The 25,024-nt window shown below is 41.1% G+C and overlaps 1 protein-coding gene across 2 annotated transcripts in view; it reads left to right on the top strand.

The window, feature by feature from the left end:
* Positions 1–25,024, top strand: part of LOC119659486 — a 54,845-nt gene that overhangs the window by 18,366 nt on the left and 11,455 nt on the right. The window contains exons 2-3 of one of the 2 annotated variants that reach the window (XM_038067600.1): positions 18,878–19,103; positions 19,165–19,318. In XM_038067600.1, the coding sequence (XP_037923528.1) occupies positions 18,979–19,103; positions 19,165–19,318 (279 nt within the window). In that variant the 5' untranslated portion in view covers positions 18,878–18,978. Of the gene's footprint in view, positions 1–18,868; positions 19,104–19,164; positions 19,319–25,024 lie in introns of both variants that reach the window. The other variant, XM_038067599.1, reaches the window with a different exon arrangement.

Here is a 25,024-nt window from a genome sequence, read left to right on the forward strand (position 1 = left end):
GCTTTCTCAGCTTTGTTTTAACCCCGTAGGTTATCCTCCATGGATTTAAATTCTTCTTTGTCCAAAGTTCTTTAAAGCTGGGGCTTATGTTTTACCTAATTACAGTCCGAAGGTTCCTAATTGTTTCTTGTCTGGTCTTTCGGATCCGTGCTGCCCGCAATTCAGTGAGCTTATCGTTTCAACAATATTCTGCCAAGATATTGGTGAGAACTTGCGACATTATGCATCTGGTTACTTGTGTTACCTGTTTTGTAGCCACCTCTTCTAGATCATGATCTGACAGAGCTTCTATGGCACCCCTTTCGGCATTCCAGCAAACCTTCGCATGGATTATTTTAGATTTGATGGAAAATTGCCCCTTGGTTCCTGTGAATATTGTGTTTTAGAACTCATCAGTGGAGATCACACTATCTGCTTTGCCAATGTAATAGTCACATATTTGAGATCGACTACTGAGCCTGAGAAAGTGATCGAAATATGGGAATATTTACGTTGTTTGTAAGCAGCAGTAGTTCCACGAAAGCCGTAAGGAGAAATTGTCCGGTTGGGGTTTCCGGTTCGACTCATTCAACCCCTTACACCCACGGTCCCACATTTAAAGTCACCGGGTATGATTTTGGGCTTTTCATTTCTAATATCCGAATCCAGGACATCTGGATTTTTCAGATATTGTGCCACCGTTTCACTTGGTGGAACCTAATCGCACCACCTATTTTTGCCCTGATGATTAGGTTTGCAGACTATGTCTACTTTGGCTTCGCGATTTAATATATATATAGATAACGAGATATGAACTACGTACAAGTGGTATATGTCGGGTATCCAAATATTTTTACATATATTAAATCGACACACGTGAAGCGCCAATTGTTTGGTTTTTCGATTTCTTCTATATATGTAAAACAGGCTGGATTACCATTTCCTGTGCTCGGCGGTTAAGGAATGGAAAGCTTTTGTGTATTTCCTGTGAAAGATGAAGTGAAAGGATATAAAATACCTAGAAATGCATCTAGCTAAGAAGGCTAAAAGAAATACATTCAAGCCAAAAAGCTTAGATTGACCTGAGAATCAATTATTTGCATCGGATATATTAGAAACTTCAACTCTTCAGTGCGGGTACGTAAGAAAGTTTAGTTTTCACCGCAAATTGAAGATCTTACCTATGAAAAATGAAATTGGTATGCTCAAGGGTTCCTGTTCTAATAAAGTTGCTAGACACTCAAATAGTGTGGTTAAGAGCCACCCACACGAAAATCAGCACTGTCGCTTGAAGAGAAGACACGTTTTGCCCTCCTAAAAAAAGTAAAATAAATGAGCTGTTTATTCCGGAAGGAGGAGGAGTCTAGACTGTTTTTTGTTTCAGATATAAGATTTGACCAGATGACTCAAGTGGTTAGAGGGTTGGGCTGTCGGAGCGGAAGGTCGCGGTTCAAATCTCACTGGTGCCAGAGGGGTTTGTTATCGTGACAGGATATCGGTTACCAGTCGACTCGATTCTGAATGAGTACCTGAGACAAATCAGTGTAATTATCTCGGGCAAGCGCAATGGTGGCCATATTGCCCCCTACACTATACTGTAGTGTACCGTTATGGTTTTGAATGAAGTGCTCTAACACTTTTCAAGACTTTATTATTACATAATTATATAAGATTTGACAACATTTTGTCTGTTTTTATGTAGTGGAGAGGTTCGAAAATAAAAATGACGCACTAAAAAAGGAATTTCCACTAAACTTTCTAGTATCATTTTCTATATTAAGGTCTGTATTGCTGCAAAAAATTATGACCTTTTCATGCGTTTAAGGAAGGTTTCCATTAAATTTACAATTATCGGACTATTATTAACTTTATTTCAGTAGACAAGAAAGAAGGCATTTAGGGCAGCATCATGATTTTTTTTCTGATTTTGCCGCTGAATTGTTTCTGGGAATGTGCCCCCGAATTAAGGGTACTATTTTTACCTTAAAACAATTGTCGAAACTAAGGTTTGATTTTGATTACTTCGAGAATCCTTATATTCGGTGAAAAAAATTTCACTTTCCTGTTTTGCATACATGGGGAAATTGATGCGGTTCACAGTTCGAACGTCACCAATTCTCATCTCAGTGGGTATAATGTTATCCGGATTAATTGCGTGTTGCAGACAGTAAATCGATTTTAATAAGGTTTTGCTTTAGACATTTTAGAACGTTATAAATAAATCAGTTTTGAATCAGTGATTGCAACTGGAAAGTTATCCCGTAGGAGTAATCAAAAATTATGTTGGAGAGGATGTGGTTGAGTGATTCCAGTAAGCTTATTTTGGTGTTGTTTGTCCTACAGGACCGTCTTGTTGTTGTAATATTATTGAACTACAGTTTTTTGAAGTTATCCGTAATGATGTTCGAGCTTGTAGAATTCCAATTGTTGAAGCAAGGAGTCTGTATACAGGAGATTCAACTTCCAGCTCATTATTCGAAATTTTATGGTGGAAATAAATCTTTGCACATCTTCGACCGTCGACGGTAATGACGGGCACATAAGGTCTGGTGTTCGTGCTGTGTATGTGACGCAGTGTATTGGTGTGCGCCCACGTGATTGTGGACATGTGGCATTACACAGCTGTTTATGTCCTATCACATGAGATGGAAAAACACACACAATAAAACCATCTAAGCGCCATCAACACACCGACTCTTCAATACGTTAACTACTCGTACATGAATAACGGGCCAATTAGCTACTTCATTCCTACCCCAAAGATGGATGGATTCTTGAGTTGAAGATATTTGGCTATGTAAGTTGCTGAGATTATTGTTCTTTCCCACATAAACGTGTAATGTATTGGACTGTCTTTCGGGTTTCCACTAGTGCGGGGAAGTTATGTTTTTTTAGACATTTACGCGTGGTACCAGTTATGTCGGTGTTTGGTTTATCATAAAGAATTGACATTTGGTTCTTTACAGTTCCAATTGAAAAAGGATTTGGAGTATGTAGCGACGGGGAGCTACACACATATGAGGTCCGGGTGCTTATATTTATGGAATTGGCGTTTCAGTTTCCGCTGTTTCAATATTTTATGAAAATTGGCTATACAGCGGTGATGAGTACAAGGTTCCTAAAGAGACATACGTGTACTTTTGCTGGTTTTTGGGTTGCCAAAATGTCGTTAGCTAGAAGATAAGGAATAATATATTACCGTATTTTTTATAAGTATATTTTATAGAAATTGATTGGGAACTCCCCTTAAGTCTATCCTGGAATCATCACCTTTTTCAGCAATGTAGACTATACTATATAGCATGATACTACCAAGTTCGGCGGAAATCGCACCATTACTAGCAGAGTTATAATAGGTCAGAGTACTCACTTTTGTAGAAATTTCTTGCATCTAAGACTTTGAATGTCAATATCATACTAAAGTGAATGTTTGACAAACTAAATGCATAAACATTAGGAGCTAGGTACAAATGGAACAAATGCGTACTTAAATATGTTTATATAAGCAATACACAAAACTTTTCATAAATGAATCGTTCAGCTTCCAGTTTCCCGACTTGTTCATTTTTAAAGGCTCGTACTCCCTCTGCTTATAGACTTTGTGTTCTTTCCCATAGAGATATCCTGGCCAATTCAGAATTGATTTATGGTAAAAAACTGGACGCATATTAGGAAAAAGTTATATTCATACAATTGCTAGGTAATATAATTACGCAATACTTGGGAAGTCTTGGTAAAGATTATCCAAGTGGTGTAGAAAAATTAATGTCTTATAGATAGTTCTAAATATATAAATACAATATAAATGTCTAGATTTGGCACCGCTTTGCCTTCTGAATAAATATTTGAAAATATATTTCGATATTCAAACATTTATTTGCTGTTGCGCGAGGGTGAGCCAGATGTTAGTTATTTGCTTTTTATTAATTCGTAAACACTACATTTCTGCGAATTATATACATATTTCCATCAAAAGCTTATATAGTTTGGGTCACAGTATATCTAATAAGCAGTATCTACACTCAATGGATTGGACCTGCGAATGTATTGGGTTAGCTTATCCGAACACATCACAGGTCCTCAACATCTAGCAGTATCTACATGTGGTTTAGTGCCTATGATATGTACGGATAAGCTTCCCCAATACATTCGCAAGTCCAGTCCATTGAGTGTGGTGCATTGTGGTTTGGGTTTGAACTGAGTAAGATAACATTTTTTGATTATGGGACTCAGATTTGTTGTCCATTCATTTTTTATTCACATATCCCCAGTTGCGCAAAATACACTAAATTTTTTTTTATAGAAAAGCAAGTTGTAGTTTCATCTAGAGGAAAGACAACCCTCAAGATGCTACTTTGTCTGATCCCACGAACAAAAAGTGCAATATTTTTCAATGAAAACTGACTTTAGGTGAAATTTACACATTGAATTATCAACGAATTTCGGCATTGCGTATTTGTATGTCTTCACATCCCCTTTCTTCGGTGCTTGGCCTTCAGACTGCCCTTCAAAATTTTCGATCGCGACCTCCAGTTTCTAAATGCGAACACTGATAGACTAGCTTCGCCTATGGGGTCCGCCAAGGAAACCTTGGTTTTGCCATTGCTGTTTTTCCTTCGCGTTTTCTCTTGAATACCTTTTTAGGCACCATTCTAGATATCCGAATATTATCCCTACGTTTCCTGGTTTGCGTCATTGTTTTTGTTTGTTTTCTTTGATCCGTTGGTCAAGATCGTTTGTTGCTTGGTTTGTGAAATATTGTTTGCAGAGGTGGAGGATCGTGTCATGATAATGTCGTCTGCGTAGGTTCTTAGGTTTAACTTGTAGAACAGCATTCCTTTGAAATTTAAAAGGAGCTTCCATATGACGAGCTCTTGTGCCAGATTAAATAAAATTGCCAGTCCCACCACCTTGCCTAATGTCGTTCTTTGTCTCGAATTCGTTCGTCAGTTTGCTGTTGATCCTGGCTTGCGAGGTCGAGTTATTCATAGTCATTTTGGTGAATGTGTTGTTGTTTCTACAGATTAGAACCTTCTCTGGTACTTGCCAATCGTTATGCCGGCATTCATACTGATCAGATATTCTGATATTTTTTTAAGACCTAATAGCACTTGCTCCTCTGTGGAGTTAAGTGACATGACCACCCGAAAAATCTGGAAAAAATCAAGATGATGCTTATATGACTTATAGCTCTGAAAACAAAAATCAAAGAGTTTTGTTTGACGGATTTACATTGACTATAATTCGTAGTCATGTCATGTTGTTTCGCGAATTATGTAAAGTGGGCATTTCACATCTGCGAACCGCTACAGTCACGCTACTCCTAGGCTAGATATGAGGCAGCGTTTGACAAGTTGCTTCTGCCTTGGTACGAAACCGTGAAGCCATCTTCGCTTTTTAAAAATCAAAGCAAAAGCAAAAAAAAAATAATATTTTATTTTGGGAATTTACAGGAAATTTTCCTTAGATCCCCGCAAGAAGTTCATACGTAGCAAATTTTGCAGAAATAGATTACAATGTGTAGCATTATTCAAGGAAGTTTATTGGAACTCCGAATATTATAAACAAAGTTATAGTCGATCAAAATTGTTTGTTTTGCATAATATCAGTGCAATACAAATGTGAATAATTTGACTCACTTAATATATACACACTATATCTGTAAAGAGCCACCTTCGACTTTCAATTAATTTTGACCTATTATTTCCTCTATTAAACTAAACCGAATTGCGAATACATTGTGATACTTTCAATATGTATATGTGGTGTGTGTTGCAATTTTATTTTTATCACCAAATTCTATTTCCGTAGTATTATCGCGAAAAATTTTCACATTGAATGGATTTTATTACTTATAGTTATGCATTCGTTTCACTGCCCAGCACCATTCAATTTTGTATAACTTTATGGGGTTATCGGTTTGACAATCTTCTCCGACATTGTTCATTTCAATATCTAGATAAGGCCGCTAGCAAGGGCAGAATTTGTTTGAGAAACATTTATAACTATATTGAAACTATTTCCAGCCATTTATTGATATTGTTAATTTCAGTATCAAAGAGAGTATACAAAACTTGTCTCTCAAGTAGTACTGTTTTACTATAATACTTTATTATTGAATATTCTGTTAAGATTGCAAAATATTGTTAATTCTTAGTCTGACATATTCCACTTCTCTGCAGTTTTCAGGTCAGGGACTTTTTATTCTTATTATTCATTCGTACGTAGCTAAGAATTCAAAACATTTCTCATATATTTCCAAACTCCAAGATATATTTCCATATTAAAGGCCGATATTGTGTTTATCATAAACAAATGAACATTCCCTAAACCGCACAATTTCACACAAAACCTTAAAAACGATTTAAAGCGGATTTCCTGATCAATTATATAGAAGGGCGACCTCGAGGCATGATAAGGGTTCTGCTAATAGCGGGACCAGTAGTTCTAAGGGCCAATTATACAAATCTGGTTCCCTGAAGTTTGCTGAACAGTGGTAAAAACACTCGGAATTCAAGAAAACAATTATCACAAACGTTTGAGCTGATTCTGTGTACAATAGGAACAGCAACACCTCCTTCACCTTCTATAATCGTTATTGTTATTGAAACTACCTTTTGAGATGTTTTTAAAGTTTTTTATAAACCGTCTGCCTGTCTGTCACACACGCTTTTTCCCAAAAAGAGCTTCATATGAATGAAACGAGGTTTGGTGGGCATATGGGATCCATGTAATTCCACGCATACAGTGAGTGTCCTAAATTTACTTGGAGTTTGGAGGGGGTATGTAGAGCCCCTTTCATGCAGAGGGGGATGTAAAAAATTTGTTCTCATGATGTACCCGTGCATAAGCAGAATTTAGTTTCGACGTAAAGTGCAAAATTGGGGAGTAAGGAGTAAAATTGTACACACCTTAAAGCAAATAGGATGCGCTTATATAATAACTACGCCTAAAAATTCTCAAATAAAATTAATAATAGTATATGACCTTGCTTTTTGAAACTAACCGGAACGCCCTTCTAACAATCAACCTAGAAGTTAATTAACATAGAGGATATAGTCGAACATAATATTGAAAAGTTTCGTGCAAATCGTGCTATGAATGTCAACGTTATAGTAGTTCAAAGTTATCAATTTCGGGCGAATTTACTGCATATTTAACCGTAGAAGTAAGATGCTGACGTTATAATTAAAGTAAAGTACATGTTCTATGTTGAGTTTAACAGGGGTCCCCATACATGTGACTGGCCGCTTCTTCGGTTGATCCACTATGGCGGATCTATATCATAGCAGACATACATTTCCGGGCGGAAAACTAGAGGCAGCCAGTGTTCAGCTTAAGCTCCCTTTAAAAAGAGAATTATTGATGTAGTTGAGCGAAAAAAATTGATGGGTGTATTAGATGAAGAAAGTTAACTACTTTAACAAAAAAACTCGATTGAAGGCAGCAGAGGGTTGCGGATGAAGGCTAGAAAGACGTAACTTATTTTTTAAAAACATAATAAAATTACATTTACAATTTTATTATGTTTTTAAAAAATTCGATACAATTTTAGATGTAATCGATGTACTCCAGTGGGAGTAGTAAGTAGTAAAATCAGCGAAAGAAAACTTCGACGGGGGTTACACAAGGACGCGGGTAGAAAAGTGGCAGCAGCTTATTTTTTGAAAATTATACATTCTCAAGTTTTCATTTGAAATAAAAATTAGCAATGTATTTGATGCATTGGAGTGAGGAAAAAAATTATCAGTGTATTAGATAAAGTAGGATAACCAACCACTTTGGACGAGGGTGGCACCCTGTTGGGTGGTGAAAAGCAGAAGCATCCTATTTTTCTCGATGGGGTGGCAGGGGGGGAATTTTGGTTGACAGCTGTATAAAATCTTGTTCCACACATCGAAATCTATAATTTAATTGACTTTCTATTTATTCGATGACTTAAGATCACCCCCAAGATGAGGGCCAACGAAGATAAGATGCAGGCAAATTTAGCTTAAATAAATGGTGGCTATCTTGAAATCTTGGGTCATACTGGAGACCTTTCACAAGAATATTTTTGATGAAAAAGAATTTTGCACCCCCTTTTTATGAGTATAGGGACCTTCCTCCAAACCCCTTAAGTCCAACATCGAACAATACAATTCACCGCATGTGTGCGGGTTTATAATTCTAACCCTTCTGCCAAATTTCGTGACAATGAGTGCAGCCGTTTCTAATAAAAGTGCGTGTAACAGACAGACAACCAGGCGGATAGACAGATAAACACCGAACCGAATTGAATAAGGTTTTGCTTTTGAAAAACCTTAAAAAAACAAAAGATATATTTTATTAGGTTGTTGCACATGAAATGGCCGATTTGGTACTAAAATTTGAAACGACTGTAAAGCTTATAAAAATTTATTTAATTAATCAAAATAGGTGCAAGTCGATTCAAAACATTTAGATACAAGAGCATGTATGCCAGTTTCGTAGAAATCCTATTTTCAGGGGATGATAAACTTGTCGAAGGCAATTTTGATGACCACTTCATTCCTCAATTGTTATTCCGCTAAAAAATGATCCAAGTGCTTAAAAAAGTGGTAGCCGGTTGGCGAAAGGTCCAATGAATATGGTGGATGAGGCAGAGTCTCATACTGCAATTCGTTTAACTTTTGAACCGTTGTTCTGGATTCATGAGGTCGTGCATTGTCGCGAAGGAATATCACATCTCTGTTGACTAATCTCGATCGTCGAATACTCAATTTTTGGTGCATTTCCTCGAGTTTGGCACAGTATTTCTGTGCATTTATCGTTTCTCCAGGTGCCAAGAAAGAATAGTGGATAACTCCAGCTGTAGACTACCAAACAGTCACCATTACCTTCTTCAGATGGAGGTTCAGTTTCGGCATATGCTTCGGTGGTTTATCAGCATCAAGCCATTGTGCTGATCGGCGACAATTGTCGTATAATATCCACTTTTCATCACATGTCACAATTCTGTACAAAAAGGGATCGCTTCTGTTGCGGGAGAGTCAAGAACTGCAAATTTCCATTCGAAGCGCCATGTTTGGCTCCGTAAGGGTTTGCGGAACCCATTTGTCGAGCTTTTTCACCTTTCCAATTTGTTGCAAGTGCCGGGAAACTGTCGAATAGTGTACGCTCAGTTTCTCCGCAATGTTTTTCACAGACTGACGTGTGTCGGATTCGACTAGCAAACGCAGCTCGTCGTTATCAATCGATGGTTCTGGATGTCCACGTGGCTCACTTTGAAGATTTACGTCGCCTGAACGGAATTTTTCAACCCACCGCCGTGTAGTTCGTTCGCTTACCGTATCAGCTCCAAATACGCTGTTAATGTTCCTGGTCGCCTCCGCTGCTTTATGACCGAGTTTGAACTCATACAGAAAAAGTATAGGTTTTTGGCTCTTTTCCATCCTTTTTTCCTTTTTATTCACTGTTATCGCAACGATCGCAAATTGAAATGACTCCTTGATTAAATGTAGGAGTATTTATACCTCATTATCCGACACCAACAGCGGTGGTGGTGGTGGTGGTTTGATACAGCATAACTTCACTTGACTGCCAAATCGGCCATTTCATATGCAACAACCTAATATATTCTATGTGTAATTCGCTGTGTTTCTAGCTTACAGGTTTAAGGAAGTTAAAATGTAATACCGTTCCCGTCGCTAGTAGTGATTATCTTATTAAGCAAATATCGATATTTCGGAAACAACTTGTTCCCTTCTTCAGTGCACGGGTGTATACTCTACTTTTTTTTTGTATAATATTTTCGCATGCAAAGAGCATGATTTTTGTGAACGAGAATTACTTGTTTTAGAAGTTATCTTTGCTTGACATAATTAAAAGTTTGCCTATCATGCATAAAATCGAAATTATGATCAGAATTACACAACATTACTTATCACAGAAGTAATATCATCATTTATTACATGACAACCCAGTTACATGCTGCACACCCAGATGAAAACATTTGAGGAGAAAGTCGTACCTTTCTTCTTTTTTTTCAGCCTTTGTCCCGTTCATAAGCGGAGTCGGGACGTCGTGATCGGTTTCGCCATTTTATTTTATCAAATGTCTGACCTGCATCCAATCTCGAGGCTTTTAAATCCGCATCCAGCGTATCAAGCCACCGTTGTTTCCGCCGGCATTTTGATCGTTTACCATCGACTTCGATGTTCAGACCAATCTTGGTAAGTGAATTTCCATTAGTGCGAATTACGTGATCATACCATCGAAGACGCTTCTCAAGCAGTTTTTCCACGCTAGGTGCAACCCCATATCGATCGCCCCCAATTTCGGATGTGATCAAAACGTGTCACGCCACTAGTCCAACGTAACATCTTCGTCTCCATTACCGGAAGACGCCGTTCGTTGTCTTTTATAGTCGGTAAACACTGAACCACAGTGTTGGGACCCACTTCTTCGCTTTCAAAAGCTCAGATGCGATGTCGTCAGGTCCTGTTACTTTCCCTGATTCCGTTCGTTTTATTATCTCCTCGACTTCAATTGTGCTGACGGTGAGTCCTGGAGGGTTTTATGTGAGCACCTGTCAGGGAGACATAATCCCACGATCGTCTTAAGACACGGATTGATTTTGTGAGCACAATCAGAGCCTCGCTGTGACAAGCAAAAACGAACCCAGTCTATACCAAGTGCATGGCTTAGCATTCATATTGGTGGATGCAAGACCTGCTTAAGTCTCTACCGAACTAAGGAGTATGACATTCGTGTTGTCTTCTCGCTTGAGCATAACCACCACCCCTTATTAAGCTCCCACTAGGTGGCCAACCGCAAACAACCGAGCTGTACTCACATACAACAGGAGTTCACCAGAAGTATCAGAGTTTAGCGGCTATCCCGGTTCCCAGGGTACTAGTATACCCTTGGTAAGGTTTCGTGACTAATTGCCACTTCAGATGAGTCCCCGTGCAGACTGATCGCCCTGATTAGGCCTTTGGAGCTTTCGTCTACTGCATCTCCCGGTGCCACCACTATGGAGGTTTCCTCGGTTTCCTCGGCAACTTGGTTTTGGTTCAGCTGACAGGGTTGCCGCCTCGTCTTCCTCGTCGCCACCTCTGAGCACCTCATTTCGGATATGATAAAAACGTGTCACGCCACTAGTGCAGCGCAACATCTTCGTCCCCATTACCGCAAGACGCCGTTCGTTGTCTTTTATAGTCGGCCAACACTCAGAACCATAGAGAGCGACAGAACTAATGACATTCCGGTAAATTTTAGATTTCAGATGTTCGTTGGGACGTCTACCACACAAAACACCAGTTGTGGAACGCCACTTCATCCAGGTTGCGTTAATGCGTGAGGCAATTTCATAATGCAGTTCTCCATTGGTTAATAGCATTGACCCGAGATATTTAAATCGCTCAGTTCTGAGCAGGTTACTGCTGCTGACATTGATTGCGTATGTTTCATGGGGATCGGTCATCAAAAATTCAGTTTATTTCAGATTCAATCTGAGACCGTGTTGTATGAGGCGATCATTCCATTTTTGGACAAGGTGCTCGAGAACATTTCTGCTATTAGACATTAGGAAAACATCACCTGCATAAAGCAGTGTATAGGGCGCTGGACGTTGGATGTCCCGTGTGATGGTGTCCATAACAAGAATAAAGAGGAGTGTTGAGTAACCGCGCAGCGTGTATTGCGTCAGTAGTTCCGCAGTTCTTGCCAAATTCGGCTTAATCCACGATTATTTCAACGATTTTGCGAATACGGTTATCAAGAATACGTTCAAAAATCTTCATCGTTTTATCGTAAAGATTTTCGTAATGGCCCGCTCACGTAACAGCGATCGCGTTCTTTGCTTCCTGGTTGGCATTCTTATAAATTTGCCAATTAGCCAGCGTTTTATCGTCGAAAAATTCGTGGTAGAGGCGTTTCTTTTCACGGACCTTCATTGATGTGGTTGATGTACCGCTTACCTGGTTTGGTGACCCCGAGGGTTGCAGAGGCCGCGTTGTGGATCATGTCTTTTATTTGGTTCCACGATTCTTTCACATTTGTAATGGTTGGTAATCGCGCAAGTTAGATCATTTCTTCTTTCTTGTCACGAAATCGCCACTATTTAATGCGCAACGGGCCAGTGCGTTCCTCACGCTATTTTATCGGTGGCTTAATTCACAGGACGGCAGTTAACAGCCGATGTTGAGGTGCGATGGTCTCACAGGGAACGGCTTTACAATCAGTGACGATAGTAAAATGTCGGCGTCTTATAAGAATGTATGATATGTAGTTTCCATTGTAAAATGTGGGAAGATAGACAGTCGTTTGATGAACCATGTATTTATGAGTACAAGGTCATGGGTGCTCACAAAATCGATTATAGGCTCGCCAAACTCATTGCGCGCTCCAAACCCCTTCCCCCCTGGCACCTGTTACCATCTGCCTTTTCACCCACATGACCATTAAGGTCGCTTCCAATGATGATATAGGCGTCAGCAGACACGTGACAAGTCTTTTCATCGGTGTGTACGCGCTGAAGAAGTGAATAGTGCGATCAGCTGATATGATGGTAAGCTTCATCAAATCGTTCGACTTCTTTAATGGCATCATGGAAACCCTCCGAAATGGTAATGCCAACATCGTATTTACTGTGTGGGCTACCAAAATAGAGAATTTTCTAGCCACTTTTACCGCGTTCGCGTTCAATGTCGCAGCTTTTGGCACCAGACCATCGGGTTTCTTGGAGAGCGCAGATATCAATGCGTCTTTTCCGAAGGGCTCTTGCGAGTTCCTAGGTCTTTCCAGTTATGGTGCCAACCTTTAGCGTGCAGAAAGGTATTTGTTTTGCTCGGTCTAACTTACTTACGTCCTGACGCCGTCCATGTGCCAAGAACCAATGCCGATTTCTCGACAGGACCGGGGCCCGTCCTGCCACGTCGACTGAGGTGGACGCCCTAGCATTTTTCCGAGGCTTGTTATTCGATCGGATCATGTTGTTTCTAACGACATTGGATGGATGTTTAAATGGGCAAAATGATTTGCCAAATTTGAATTACTGGCATAGCCGAAATTCGCTTGCTTTCAATCTATGCTTGAAGAGATAATCTTTTGCATATTTTCAAGAGGGCAAAGAATTTCTCGTAAATGAATTCGGCATGGAACTGGCAGTGGCTGCGCCAATAAAGTTGTGATTTGAATATAAGCACACTCATAATTCATTATCCGTTATTATTACACTTTTATATATTACGTATGTGTATGTAAATAGATAAGTTATTATTACTCGTATAAGCTCATATGCTTTGATAATAGATAACTCAATCACAAAGCCATGTTAAATTTGGAAACACGTAGGCAACGTCGCTAACTTTATAGAAAAATGAAATAAAGGCGTATTCGTTTGATTAAAGAATAGGGTTAGTATCATAATCATGAATGCATGTTGCATAATGGATTAAGTTTCATTACGAATCGATTTGAGCCAAACGCACATCTATGGTTTTAGATATCTACATATATGTATTGAATGCTACACAATATTATTTTTAGAAAGAAAGCACACCAGCCATTCTAAGTAATTCATATTCTGATGGAATAATGGTTGTAGTATATAAATTACGTTAGATCGACCACCAATAACAATTGTTGGCAATATACGTACTAGAGACTGAAAACAGTCAAAAGAAGGCTTCTATATAGATAAAAATGCGAACAGGTTTATTGGATTTTATCTACATTGGTAAATATTTATATTATAGAAATTTGTAAAATCGACCTGTTTTTATGCTGGAGTCTTACTCACTAATTGGAAATTAGTAGAACGACTTGGAAAGGTATTCTTGTTGCGAAATAGTTTGTAGATTTAGGTAAATGAGCTACTCAACTGACATAAATATTTTTATCAATGTAAGCTTTCGGTGAAAGTAGAATATCTTGTCAATATTCGGCCACTTATATATGCTCTACAGCGTGGCTTATTTTGGGAATAACTGAATAGATTATCTTCATATTTGAATTATATACTTATATATATCTAATAGATGCTAGCCACTTTACATTTTACGTTTTTTCCCAGAAAATATTTATGAGGTAGTTTACAATTTATTTAAATCTACAAACACAAGGTTATTCGAATGTAGATCACAATCATCCAGGTAGAGACGTTAGTTCCTTGGGACAAACGGTGCAGATAGGAGTACTTGTGGTATGAAATCGGACAAAATTATTTTTTAGTTTATTTTAAGCAGAATAAGAAGTATGTACATAGTTTAATATTTTAAAATATTTGTCAGATAGAAGAAGGTAAAATATAAATATAACAGAAATAAATAGTAGTGAAGCTTTAATTATTTTTATTCACTATCATTATCAGTGGTCAAAGGGTAGTATAGGTCCCACGGCGAAATGTGGATTGGTACCCACGATGGAGCATAAAACCTGGGAAACGCCTGCTGACCAATACCAACAGCTATACTACCAAATCCTATCTCCACCTCCATGTGGTGACCGCTGGGAGCTCTTTCTTAATGAAAAGCTGCAGACGGAGAAGGATGAAGGCGAGTCTCCCGCGCCTAAAAACGGGACAAATTGCACCAACTGGTCCTCCAGGTTGGGGGTTGAATAGGGCTGACAACCGTAAATGGAAAACCGAAGTTACGAAGCCACAACAGGAGCCTCGGACTGGATGTATAACACAACGATGAACCCGGAAACGACAAAGGAATAACGATTTGCCCATTTTCTCATGGAGCGTGCGCTCCTTGTCCAAAGATGGAGCTGCCAAACAACGCAGGAGATGCGTTGGACAGGAATCGGTTTCTTGGAGAAGAGTCGCTACACCATATATTATAGCGGCCATCCAGTAAACCATGTGCTGAGAGTAGGTTTCTTAGTCAGCCAAAAAATGAAACCTACTGTTATCGGCTTTGAAAACATAAGCGAACGGCTATGCACTCTGCGTTTGCGAACAAATTTAGAAATATAACGTTCACGCCCCTACAGAGGAGACTGCAGAGTCGGAGAAGGATACCTTTTACGAGGCAGTAGAACGAACCTTCGACGCCTGTCCCAGATATGATATCAAAGTCGTACTTGGGGAACAGCCAAGTAGGGACGCAACCAGTATTCGGGCGATATGTTGGCTCCCATAGCTTACATGAAAATACAAGTGATAACGGACTGCGGATTATTCAATTAGCAATGTCACACGAAATGGTTGTTGGAAGTACCTGGTTTGCGTGGAGAGCGGTCCACAAACATACGTGAGCCTCTCCAGACGGGACCACTTGCAACCAAATTGACCACGTGTTGATCGAACGCCGCCAACTCTCAGCCTTGATGAATGTCAGAACATATAGGGGGGCCAATGTAGACTCGGATCACTATCACGCTGACAGGGTGCTACGAGCTCGAATAACAACATCATCCAAAATCCCCTCTGACAATCAGGTGAGAGTTAACACAGAAGTCATCTACAAAACAGCCCTGCGCAACACCTATAAGAGGGGAATGGATGCCCCAATAACCGCAGTCAACAAAGATCCTGGAGATGAAGCATCAACAAATGCTCTTTACAATCACCTGAAGAACGCAAAAAACTCGGAACGGCTGGTTTGACGATGAATGTAAGCTAGCAACGGAACGGACGAATGCTGTATACCGAGTAATGTTGAGGAAAAAGGAAGCCTGGGAGAACCAACAAGTCTGTGAACTCGAAAAGTACAGGGAGCAACCGCACCGGATTCGGAAGTTTTACCAACAAGTCAGCAGGATGAAGTCTTGCACACCTCGATGTTCATCCTGCCGAGACAAAGAGAGAAATCTGATTTCCGACATGCGAATGCGCATATTGGAACGATGGGTTGAGTACTTTGATGAACTACTGAACAACCAGAATATCAGCGGGTTGGAGTTCCCGCCAACTGAAGACGACGGACAAATACTGCCACCACCAAGTATAGAAGAAACAGTTCGTGCAATTCATCGGTTTAAAAAGCATCAATCAATTAAAGCTGATGGAATTACAGCCGAATTGGGTAAATATGGAGGCGACCAATTACACTAAGTGGTTCATCAACTTGTGCTCAAGGTGTGGGGCAGCGAATGAATGCCTGACGACTGGTAAAGAGGAATTATCTGTCTCATACATAAAAAGGCAAATATCACGTAGTGCAGCAATTACAGAGGTATCACGTTGCTGAGTACCATCTATAAGATATTCTCCTCTATCTTGCACCATTGGTCCATACCAAAGAAGCTTCATTCCAGGCAAATCAGCAACAGATCAGATTTTCTCTGTGCGGCAAGCGACGGAAAAACTGTTGGAATATGGGTATCAGTTGCACCATCTTTTCATCGACTTTAAAGTCGCCTCTGATAGTATAGCTAAGTTAAAACTAAGTTAAAAAGCCAAGTTAAAGTAAACGGCCATGGGAGAATTCGGTATCCCGATGAAATTGATAAGACTGACTAAACTGACCCTGGCAAATGTTTGAGGACAGATAAAAGCAGCAGGATCACTTTCAAGACCATTCGACATCAACAACGGTCTACGATAAGGGGATGCCCTATCATGCGTCCTCTTTAACCTGACCCTCTAGAAAGTGATCCGTGATGCTGAGGTAAATGCGAGAGGTACGATCCTCTTTAAATCCACCCCACTACTGGCCTATGCTGATGATATTGACATCATGGGAAGAACGACCCGAGATGTACAAACTGCCTTCATCCATATAGAGCAGGCGGTAATCGGCGCGAGATCTTGGGCTGCATATCAATGAAGGTAAGGCAAAATATATGGTGGCAACGTCAGCACCAAAACCTAACCAACCAATAACATCAAACTGCACTGGTCAAATGGGAAGAATAAAGATAGGAGACTACAGCTTTGAGACCGTTGAAAATTTCTCCTATCTAGGATCGAAAATCACAACTGATAACAGCTACGATGATGAAATCCGCGCACGGTTGTTGTCAGCCAACAGAGCCTATTTCAGCTTACAAAAACTGTTTCGCTGGAAACGTCTCACCATAGGGTCAAAGCTCTTACTGTACAAGACTACCATATGATCTTGTCAGTCCTTATGTATTCCTCGGAGACTTGGGTTCTTAGCAAGGAAAATTGCGAACTCTTGGCCGCGTTCGAAAGAAGAATCTTCCGAAGAATTTTTGGCCCCCTACATGAGGATAGACGATTCCGTAGCCTACATAACGACGAGCCGAATTTTATCCACAACTGGAGGGTCATGGTATCGCTCATAGCCACATTGCCTCCTAGTGTACCGTTACGGTCTTGAATGAAGTGCTCTAACACACTTCAAGGCCCTGATCCAACATGGATTGTTGCGCCAACGATTATTATTATTATTCAGTTCACAAGCGGGGTCGGCTCGTGGCGATCGGTTTCGTCATTTTATTTTATCAAATGCCTGATCAGGATGTAATCTCGAGACCTTTAAATCCCTATCCAGCGTATCAAGCCACCATTGTTTTGCCTGGCTTTTTGGTTGCTCATCATTTCTTTCGATGTTCTGACCAATACTGGTTGTTGAATTCTCGTTAGCGTGAATTACGTGACCACACCATCGAAAACGCCTCTCTTGCAGTTTTTCCACGATCGGTGCAAACTCATATCGATTGCGGATATCCTCATTTCAGACGTAATCAAAACGTGTCACGCCACCAGTGCAATGCAACACCTTCGTCCCCAGTACCGCAAGACGCCGTTCATTGTCCTTAATAGTCGTCCAACACTCAGAACTATAGAGAGCGGCAGGCGGACGACATTGCAGTAAATTTTAGATTTGGGACGTGCGCTGATACGTCGATCACAAAGAACACCAGTCGAGGAATGCAATGGCAGTAACCTGCCCAGAATTGAGCGATTTGAATATCTCGGGTCAATGCTATAAACCAATGGAGAACTACGTTATGCTCCTGACGTAGGGAAACACAAAACCTTTTATACCTGAAGCGTCAAGCTTCCGGTTTCCCGACTTGTTTTGCTTTAGTCCAAGTGGAGACTTCAACGCTCTTACCACTTTACCTTTCGATGTTGGGACAGGTGCTTGATTTCGACCATAAGTATGAGTGTCACCGCAAGTTCCCCGCACCTCAGTTCGATGCCTGTCTGTCACACATATTTACTCAGAAACAACTGGCCTTATTGTTATCCTTTTACATGCGGTGAGCGGTATGATTTTGTATTAAATTTAAGGAGGTCAACATATTTGTGAAAGCAGGGTGTATTTTTTTATCAAAATGTGGTCATGTACTTGACATGACTTGCCTCGTACTTTATGAATATGGATTGATTGAAAACGGTTGTTTCACTAAAGTGTTCTATATCTTTGAACCAAAAATGTTCCTGTGGTGTAACTATTCATTCAGATAGGGCCTGTCGATTAGTAAATTAAGAATCCTACTACAAATTTTAGACCATTTGTCTTAGAAAAGATTTGGTCCTATATCTTTGATTTTTTCGTTTGAAGATATCCATCTACCGATAGGCCATACTATCAGTGTGAGATGCCATGCGTCAAACAATAAAATATGACATGAATTTACGAATTAATACAAGCCTTATTTAATGTGTCAAACGAGCGACGAAACAAATGTCACGGATATATTTTTCAGATTGGGCCGATCTCACTTTAGCTGTCTTCAGGTTATTGTTTTTACTTTACCTTTTAAACACCAGAAATGGTTCCAATTATTGTAACTTATCCTTGGAAAAGTGTTCCTCATGTTTCTTGGGATAGAATCCGCAATTATAGTTCTGAATGCACAGAGGGCAATTTCGACATTTTTTGTTGTGACTTATTTGAATTTTTGGATAATAGGATAAGATTTTTCTGATTGCATTAAGCCTTTGGTTCTCATAATTTTCCAACCATGTTTACCCATAAACGCCATTTTTCCTTTGCAGGGTATCAAGGCGAACGACTGAATAAATATATTATAACAGTCTCAAGAAACCCACTTTGGAGAATCATGCTGTAATCATGTGATATAGAACCAGAATGCTACTTCGTTAAAATGCTTAAAGTAAGAAAAATATTTCGCCGATATGTTTATACAATAGCGCTGCTATTTGTTGGCTGTTTCCTGTTGATTCACTATTTTAGTGAACCATCCGAATACCTCGATAGTAAATTTAAGATGTGAGTATACAATTCATTCAATGTTATTCAGTTTCGCAGTCGTAACATGATCTATTTTCAGAAATGTGATTGAAGAGTCGATACGATCAAATCAAAATTATGGCACCTGTAAGATACCTAAGCTGCCGATTGACAATCCGGAGATAATGAAATTTTATAAAAAAGATCCCATCATTGACTGTGGCACTAAAGAAGATGACTGGGTTTATTGTAAGGTAATCACAGGTTTTACTTATTATATTTTCACCATTCAGCGTTTCATTATAAGCATTGCATGATGAGGGGGTTTCATATATTGGAAAGAAGGGGGAGGACTTTCTTTGTATATTAATAATTAAGAAAAATAATTTGTAGTTGTTTTACTACCTCATCATCATCATCAACGGCGCAGCAACAGGTATCCGGTCTAGGCCTGCCTTAATAAGGAACTCCAGATATCCCGGTTTTGCGCCAAGGTCCACCAATTCGATATCCCTAAAAGCTATCTGGCGTCCTGACCTACGCCATCGCTCCATCTCACGCTGGGTCTGCCTCGTCTATTTTTTTACCATAGATATTGCCCTTATAGACGGGGCTGGATCATCCTCATTCATACGGATTAAGTGACACCCCCACCATTGAGCCGGATTTTATCCACAACCGGATGGTTATGGTATCGCTCATAGATTTCGTCCTTATGTAGGCTATGGAATAATCCATCCTCATGTAGGGGGCCAAAAATTGTTCGGAGGATTCTTTTTTCGAACGCGGCCAAGAGTTCGCAATTCTTCTTGCTAAGAACTCAAGTCTCCGAGGAATACATGAGGACTGGCAAGATCATTGGCTTGTATAGTGAGAGTTTTGACCCTATGGTGAGACGTTACGAGCGGAACAGTTTTTGTAAGCTGAAATAGGCTCTGTTGGCTGACAACAACCGTGCGCGGATTTCATCATCGTAGCTGTTATCAGTTGTGATTTTCGATCCTAGATAGGAGAAATTATCAACGGTCTCAAAGTTGTAGTCTCCTATTTTTATTCTTCCCGTTTGACCAGTGTGGTTTGATGTTCTTGCATGGTTGGTTTTTGGTGCTGACGTTGCCACCATATACTTTGTCTTGCCTTCATTGATATGCAGCCCAAGATCTCGCGCCAATCACCGCCTGCTCGATGTGGATGAAGGCAGTTTGTACGTCTCGGGTGGTTCTTCCCATGATGTCGATATCGTCAGCATAGGCCAGTAGTTGGGTGGACTTAAAGAGGATCGTATCTCTTGTATTTACCTCAGCATGACGGATCACTTTCTCGAGGGCCAGGTTGAAGAGGACGCATGATAGGGTATCCCCTTTGATCTGTTGCTGATTTGCCTGGAGTGAAGCCTCTTTGCTATGGGCCAATGATGTTCGGATAGCTCAGTGGTTAGAGCACTAGGCTGTCATACGGAAGGTCGCGGTTCAAATCTCACTGGTGGCAGTGGAATTTGCATCGTGATTTGACGTCGGATACCAGTCGACTCAGTTGTGAATGAGTACCTGAATCAAATCAGGGTAATAATCTCGGGCGAGCGCAATGCTGACCACATTGTCTCCTAGTGTACCGTTACGGTCTTGAATGAAGTGCTTTAACACACTTCAAGGCCCTGATCCAATATGGATTGTTGCGCCAACGATTATTATTATTATTATTATATTTAACCAATTCGGCTGTAATTCCATCATCTCCTGGCGACTCATGATTTTTAAGTTGATGAATTGCACGAATTGTTTCTTCTACACTTAGTGGTGGTAGTATTTGTCCGCCGTCTTCAGTTGGCGGGATCTCCAACCAGCCGATATTCTGGTTGTTGGACAGTTCGTCAAAATAATCAACCCATCGAATATGCTCATTCTGTCGGCAATCAGATTTCCCTCTTTGTCTCGGCAGGATGAACTTCGAGGTGTGTAAGGCTTCATCCTGCTGACTCGTTGGTAGAACTTGCGCGGCTGGTGCGGTTGCTCCCTGCACTTTTCGAGTTCACAGACCTGTTCGTTCGCCAGGCTTCCTTTTTCCGTCTGTGAACTCGCTTGTCCGCTGGCCGGAGATCGTGATAAGTCTCCGCACGTGCCCGCGTTCTTTGAGAGTGCAGTATTACTCGGTATGCAGCATTCTTCCATTCCGTTGCTAGCTTACATTCATCGTCAAACTAGCCGTTCCGATTCTTTTTGTGGCTGGGGCCAAGTATGTTTGTGGCCGTATTTATGATAACGTTCTTCAGGTGGTTGTGAAGATCATTTGTTGATGCTTCATCTCCAGGATCTCTGTTGACTGCGGTTATTGCGGCATCCATTTCCCTCTTATAGGTGTTGCGGAGGGCTGTGTTGTGGATGGCTTCAGTGTTAACTCTCACTTGATTGTCAGAGGGGATTCTGGATGGTGTTGTTATTCGAGCTCGGAGCACCATGTCAACGAGATCGTGATCCGAGTCTATATTGGCCCCCCTATATGTTCTGGCATTCATCAAGGCTGAGAGCTGGCGGCATTGGTTCAACACGTGGTTAATTTGGTTGAAACTGGTCCCATCTGGAGAGGCCCACGTATGTTTGTGGACCGCTTTCGGCGCAAACCAGGTACTTCCAACAAAAATTTCTTGTGACACTGCTAATTGAATGATCTACAGTCCGTTAGCATTTGTATTTTGGTGTAAGCTATGCGAGCCAACGTATCGCCTGAATACAGGCTCCTTCCCTACTTGGCTGCTAAAATCCCTAAGTATGATTTTGATATCATATGAGACAGGCTTCGAGGGTTCGTTCTACCGCCTCGTAATAGGTATCCTTCTCCGACTGTGCAGTCTTCTCTGTAGGAGCGTGAACGTTAATGAGGCTTATATTTCTAAATTTGCCTCATAAACGCAGAGTGCATAGCCGTTCGCTTATGTTTTCAAAGCTGATAACAGCAGATTTCATATTTTGGCTGACTAAGAAACTTACTCCGAGCACATGGTTTATAGGATGGCTACTATAATATATGGTGTACTGACTCTTCTTCAGGAAACCGGTCCTTGTCCAACGCATCTTCTGTAACGCTGTTACATCAGCCTTATATTGGAACAAGGTATTGGCTAACTGTTTGGCAGCTTCATCTCTGTACAGGGAGCGCACGTTCCATGAACGCACGTTCCATGAATCGTTATTCCTTTATCGTTGCCAGGTTCGTCTTCTTGAAATCCATCCTGTCCGAGGCTCCTTCCGTGGCTTCGTTACTTTGGATTTCCGTGTAGGGTTGTCAGTCCTACCCAACCCCCAACCTGGAGGACCAGTTGGTACATTTTGTCCCGTTTTTAGGCGCGGGAGACTCGCCTTCATCCTTCTTCGTCTACAGCTTTTCGTTAAGAAAGAGCTCCCATCGGTCACCACACAGAAGTGCCGATATGTTTTGGTAGTAGAGCGGTTGGTGTTCGTTCAGCAGGTGTTTCCCAGGTTTTATGCTCCATCGTGGGTACCAATCCACGTTTCGCCCTGGGACCTATACTACCCTTTGACCACGTGATGCCCAGCGATTTTGAATCCTTAGATCTTTCCCCGCCTCTATTATCAAACTTGGTGCTTCATGCGGAACATGAAATTAAAATCATTGAAGGACTAACATCAATTTTGTATTATTTCGGACAAAAAGCTACATGTGTACATCACCAATGCCAATATGGGAACTCATAACACTTCTAGTATAGGCGAAAGGTTTGAATTTATGCCAAAGTATCAACGAGAAGCGAAACAAATGATCAAGAGACGTATGATGTAGAAATCATCTTTTTTGCTTTTTAATGTTTCGTAAGACTGTGTAATAATATTTGAATATCACAGTCGTGAAAATCAAGCTGTACAACTGATCTCCAATTGCAAACCAGGCCTGATAAGACAACTGCATAAACTGTTCTTGCTTATCAATAATTGCATTTATACAACTCTTGAAACAGGGCTGCAATAAAATAAGTTTATAAATAACTGGTAGCGTAGCTATAATAGTTTCTAATATAATCACGTTGACTATGTTAATGAAGCAACGTCATCTAAAAACATCTGTAGACCAAAAGTGTTTCGTGAGCCGGTGGTGACATTCCTGAGTTTGTTGCTCGTCTCATATTGTTTTGTTTGTACATAGTACGCCGACATGGTGTGGGTCGGTTCGAAAGATTGATATTGTGGCCGCTAAGTCGTTGACTTTTTTCGCAAGTAGTACTGAAGATGGTTTGATATGCATTCCTAACGTGTGAATGTAATAATAATATAAAATATGATAAATGCAAATTTTAATTTAAAGTTGACTAACTAACCCAATAGGAAAAAGGTTGATCGTGATAAAAGTTAGGTTATAATTGACCTATAATAACGTACAGCCTTGGCCATAAATATTAGTCACCCTATATTTTATGAATTTTTCTTGTTTATCGTAAGAAATGAAACTTTTTTAGTGATTTAATTGGTTGTTTTGTATAATTCATACAATATTATAATATTTTGTTGGTCCACCCTTTTTTTTTTGGCAGTAGGGTAGGTGAATGTGTTTACGCGCAAAGCGTTGGACTCCCGCAACAGCACGCTGTCGGACTACCAACCAAACACCTCCCTGTCATCAGAGAACTAGCCTGGAACCATTTGACACATTACTTCGAGCTAGCCCTATCGCTCTCCCGGCTTTGGGAGCCTTCAAGTCAGGGAATTCCTTTCGTCAATGGGAGCGGAGGGAGGGAGTTGTTAGTTCAGGGGACCCCTTACCGTCCGATTCTCTGCCGGTCGAGTTCAATCTTCTTCCCAATAAGAAGAGCCCGAACATAATGTGCAATACGATTCCAGCTGCCAGCGCTCTTCAGCATCTCTCTAACAATGTTGTCTGGAGAGAGCTCCCCTGTGTCTGCATAAAGCTGCTGACGAAAGCCGTCCCACCTCTCGCAAGAGAGAAAAGTGTGTTTAACGTCGTCCACCACTCCATTGCAGAACACACAATCAGGAGATCGCGCATTCCCGATCCTGTGCAGGTAAGACTGAAAACCTCCATGCCCACTTAGAAATTGGGTAAGAAAGTAATCAATTTCACCGTGCGTTCTGTTCAACCACGGGTCTAATTTGTCGATGAGCCCCGCAGTCCATCTGCCCTTTGACTCATTTTGCCAAGAAAGTTGCCACCCGGCAAGGCAATGGTGCGTTGACGTTCTTCACGGGCAACCACCTCTCTTAAGTTTTCGCCCTTTCTGCCGTCCACCAGTACATAGAAGGCTTGTCGCGCTTGGGGCCCCTCCAGGTCATGGAAGCCTCACACGCAGTCGTTATCAGATTCATCACTGAATTTAAGACGGTGTCAGCTGCGACACTACTACCCCCCGGAGCGCCCTCCAGTGCGGCCCTGCCTGCTCCAAGAGTTTCGACGAACTTCTCGATGTTCACCCTCGCGACATTCCACACGCAGGGGGACCGTCGCGTTGGTGCTCGCCGGCAAGTAGTGTCCGACCGATGATGCCAGAGATTCCGACGCATAAGTGATGTCAGGAATGCTTCTTTCACAGCCTGGGCGCCGAAACGTTGGCGTGGATCCGGTGTTTGAAACTACGAGCCCGGTTCTCACCGCCATTTCCAGAATCCGTTTCCCTCTGGAGTCTGACTGAGGCATGCCCCATTCAAAAGCCCTGGCATTAAAATTACCGCCTACCAGGATTCGTCCCTCCGTGCTCGAAACGGCGTCCTCCAGAGCGTCAAACTGACGCCGGAAGTCCGGCATCAGGTATACGTTATCCCTAAACATCGGATCCAGACAAAGCCGTTCCTCGGCCTTCGCCAAGAAAACGAAGTCGAACGTCGTAGCACTTGGTGGGGACTATCCGCATTCGCACCCTGCATACTACCCATCCGATTTTGATTCTTCTGCTGCTAAGGAGTTTCCTCGCATATTGCTCGGGGACTTCCACCACGGCG

Source organism: Hermetia illucens, chromosome 6 (assembly GCF_905115235.1).
Source record: "Hermetia illucens chromosome 6, iHerIll2.2.curated.20191125, whole genome shotgun sequence".
Lineage (NCBI taxonomy): Eukaryota > Metazoa > Arthropoda > Insecta > Diptera > Stratiomyidae > Hermetia > Hermetia illucens.